The sequence below is a fragment of the Camellia sinensis genome, chromosome 11 (assembly GCF_055761805.1).
Source record: "Camellia sinensis isolate YWXY chromosome 11, ASM5576180v1, whole genome shotgun sequence".
In the NCBI taxonomy this organism is placed as follows: domain Eukaryota; kingdom Viridiplantae; phylum Streptophyta; class Magnoliopsida; order Ericales; family Theaceae; genus Camellia; species Camellia sinensis.
Genome location: NC_138971.1, coordinates 163,699,231 through 163,703,141, shown reverse-complemented (window position 1 = coordinate 163,703,141; position 3,911 = coordinate 163,699,231). Strand labels below are relative to the sequence as shown.

Below are 3,911 nucleotides of genomic sequence, written 5' to 3'. Positions count from 1 at the left end.
CGGGCGGCTACCTCTACCACTTCTCTTCTATCTCCGAAGGGGGCTCCATTATGTCTCACTGAGGACACTAACTCTGGCCAGGAGGCCCTCATTTCTCCTTCCTCGGTGCTACGCTTTCGGATTGAGCGGGGGGACTTTCCATACTGTTATCCTCAGTTCAAGGCCTTCTCAAACCCTCATTTCGGTTGGCAAGAGTGGGTCGATGATGTCCTCTCGGACAAGAGCCTCTGTCAACGGCTTCAGGAGGCTCGGCTATTGATCCCGGTGAAAATATCTAGATCTCTATCCATCCGTCGCAACAATGCTAGCCTGGAAGCCATGGCTCTTCGGTGGAGCACCGAGACACACACCTTTATACTTGGCCAGCACGAGATGGAGCCCACCCTTGAGGATGTGTTCATGTTGCTGCGTCTGGAAGTGACCGGCCCTGATGCCTTCGACCCTGAGCAGACACCCCCCGAAGATGATTCTTTGATCCAATCTCTGAAGCTAAATCTTCAAACTTGTGGTCGGTGGAGTTCTGTTTTTGATGGTTCAGCGAGGAGGACTAGTCGAGTAAGGACGGACCGTGCCTCCTATACTGCATGGATCCGTCACTTCTTCAAGGATCTTCAGCCCTTGGCCAGAGATGCTGACCCTGACTCTCGGGAGTATGAAGCCGGTCCGATGTATGGCTCTAGGCTCTATTTCTTGGGATTTCTGGCTTGCTTCCTTTCATTCTTCATTCTTCCGAGCACACCTCCGGATTCCCTCAATCCTTTCGTCTTCCCCTTGGCAGTCCGGCTCTTTAGAGGAGATCGGATCCCTTTGGCTCCCCTATTTCTTGGGAATCTCTACTATCGGCTGGATCTACTACATCGAGATATGGTTCGCTCCGTGGGTCGATATGAGCCTGTCTCCTTTATTCACAGCCAGTTCCTGCTATGTTTCTTCTTCGAGAGGTTCCCAAAATTTGCCCCTGCTCCGACTGTATTTGAGGCGGAAGTTCTTCGGGAGATAGTGGATAAAGATGGCATCCCCGTGCTCAATACTGATGGGTCTCGGACATTTGAGAAAGCGAAGTCTTGCCAGCCGTTGATTACACGGTGGTCACGTACCATTTCCACCTTATCCTTGAATACTCTGGTGGATGATCCCCGACGCTTTGTGGCACAGCCGTATGTATGCCCACCTGTGGGTGTGGCCACACCGCTTATCTATCATGGTTCCTCCCGCTCGGTGTCCTTTCCTTTGCCGAAGAACATCCCTGCACCCTTTGTTGATATGCTGATTATGATCCGTCCGAGTTCATTACCGGTGTGGCATGAGGAAGGCGTTGATAGTGCCGTTTATAGGCCTGACCGTGTAGCATGTCAATTCGGGTTTGATCAATGTGCCCCGGGGCCAGCACCTCATTTATTATCATTTTCAGAGAGCTACGGGCGCTTCAGTCGCCGGCTTATACACACCGTGCTTCCCATATCCGGCTCTTTGACGATGCCAGGCTTGAGCCGAGTAGGGGGTTTCACCCCCTCTTTCAGGCGGTATTGGCAGAAGAATATCGATGCGTTTATTGCATTTGTCCAGAGCAGACCGACCGTATGTTTGCCTCCGCCGATTTATAAGAAGGATTCTTCTCTTCGGCTACCCGAGAGCCGAAAATCTGACCACATGTACGAGGGTTTCTTCACTTCATCTGCTCCAACTGACCCTTCTGCTCGGGCATCTGCTTCTAGCTTGGCAATTACTTCTCCAGAGCCAGTCCCTTTGAATAAGGCCTCTGGTCCTCGGACGACCCGCCTTAAGAAGATGGCTCACAAGAGGACTTCTGATGCCAGTCCTTCTGCTCCTCGCCTTTCCAAAAGGCTTCGTGAGGTACCCGAAATTCTTGATTTGAAGCTACTTTCCTTCTTGCGACTATACCTTCTAAAATGAAAACTTTTATTTGCCCATGTTATGTAGGATCCTGCGGTTGTTGACGTTCTCGGTACCGTGGCTCCTGGCCATGCTGCCTCCCCCAGGCCGGACTCAGACTTGGACGACATCCTCCCTTTGTCTGCAAGACTTGTGAAGATGTGCACCCCTCGTATAGCAGTTATAGATGACGATGATGATGAGGCTGAGTCCTCCGATCATTTTTGTGACCTTATTCCACGCACGCGTCGTCATCGCCCTACCGTAGCTGAGGAGGAGCACTACCTTGGTGACGAGTTTGTTGGGGCTCACCGTTCTGATGTTGAGATTGCTGGAGGGACTGATGCCACAGAAATTGATGTCGCGGGCCATGCTTCTAGAGGCGATGTAGAGATGAGGTGCGCCTCTGGGAATGGTGTGGAGGTGGATGTGCTAGAGATCTCTGAGACTCGCTCTGGCACTTATGGTGATTCTCATCCTCCGGCCCTCCTTCCTTCTTCAGGGATGACTACTACTGTTCAGGCTTCATCAGACATTGAGATCGATCAGGTGGTCTCTACACGACCAAGTGACTTTGTTGATGCTAGGAGTCCTTCAGTTGCCCCTGCTTTGCATATTGATTCTCCCTCTGGTAATCTTTCTTTCTGAAGTTTGTCATTTACTTATATCTGTGAGAAATCTTTACTTAAATGACTTTCCTGTTCCCTACCTCTAATAAGGCCTTCTTATCTTTTCTTCAGTGTTAGCTGCTAACGGGGTCTTGCCTTCACCTACCTCAGACTCTGCTCCAGTGTTAGCTGCTACCGGGGTCCTGCCTTCACCTGCCTCGGACTCTGCTCCAGTGTTAGCTGCTACCGGGGTCCTGCCTTCACCTGCCTCGGACTCTGCTCCAGTGTTAGCTGCTACCGGGGTCCTGCCTTCACCTGCCTCGGACTCTGCTCCAGTGTTAGCTGCTACCGGGGTCCCGTCTTCACCTGCCCCGGACTCTACTCCGACTCTCTTTGTAACTCCTCACGGTTCTCCTTCTCAAGGGGGAACACCTGCCTTTGAGACGACTGCTAGAGGTTCTTCATCGCCAGTGCCTTCAAATATTTTGGATTTGAATCTCAGTGATTTCCACATTGATAGTGATGCTTTTGGTCTTTCCCCTTATCGTTCGGCATTCTCAGGCTCGGGACCTCTGCCGGGAGTTACCCCTCCGGGTGGTTCATCTAACCCGATAGACATTGGGGAGATTCCTGAGACTAGCAGCTTTCCGGCCCCAATTCCTCCTTCAGCTTCTGGCAAAGTATCATTTCTCCATTATTGGGTAGCTCCTGAGTTTGCTTCAGTTCTACAGCTTGTGCATTCAAGTTACCCGGAGACCTTTGCTTCATTTGCTTGCCAGTGTCCACTCATTCAGACTGCTCTTCTCGAGTCTTTTGCCACTATCTTATATAGCTTGGACACGCAACGGTTGTGTGACCTTAATGGAAAAGTAGTCGAGACGGCGTATCAGGGGATCTCTGACATGGAGCGTCACCAAGTGGACTTATCATGGCTTCGGAAGCGCCTGGATATAGCTTCGAACGCCAGTCATCGGCTGGAACTTATGTCTGTGCTTGCCTCTTATCGCACCTCTATAGATGAGACAAAGGTAACTCTTCGTGAACTTGAGTCGGGTTATGCTCGGGCCTTGGAGACTTTAGAGGCACACTCTACTGTTTGTCCTCCAGATGTAGATGTGACGGGCAGCTTCTTCGAAGGTGTCTTTAGGAAAGATTGAGTTTTTTTTTTATCATTACTTTCTTGCCCCTTTCGATAAAAATGTTTTATCTAGGACAATGCAACGAAATGACAAAATTTTTGTTGTTTGGATATTTTCGCATTGTTTTCTCATTCTACTTGATAAAATATTTATTTCGAATGATAGAACAATCATATGCACATGTTTATAAAAGCTGAAATATTCTCATTAGTTCTTCAACTTTCTTGACAAAAGCATAATAGATTCACTGTAAGTGATGGGATAAAACATA

At 49.5% G+C, this 3,911-nt stretch overlaps 1 protein-coding gene across 1 annotated transcript; it reads left to right on the top strand.

Moving 5' to 3' along the window:
- Positions 1 to 932: 932 nt before the first annotated feature.
- Positions 933 to 3,711, top strand: LOC145802980 (uncharacterized). The gene is made up of 2 exons (XM_082895994.1): positions 933 to 2,524; positions 2,634 to 3,711. The coding sequence occupies exons 1-2, from the start codon at positions 2,053 to 2,055 to the stop codon at positions 3,656 to 3,658; spliced, it is 1,497 nt and encodes a 498-aa protein (XP_082752120.1). The 5' UTR covers positions 933 to 2,052; the 3' UTR covers positions 3,659 to 3,711.
- Positions 3,712 to 3,911: the final 200 nt, after the last annotated feature.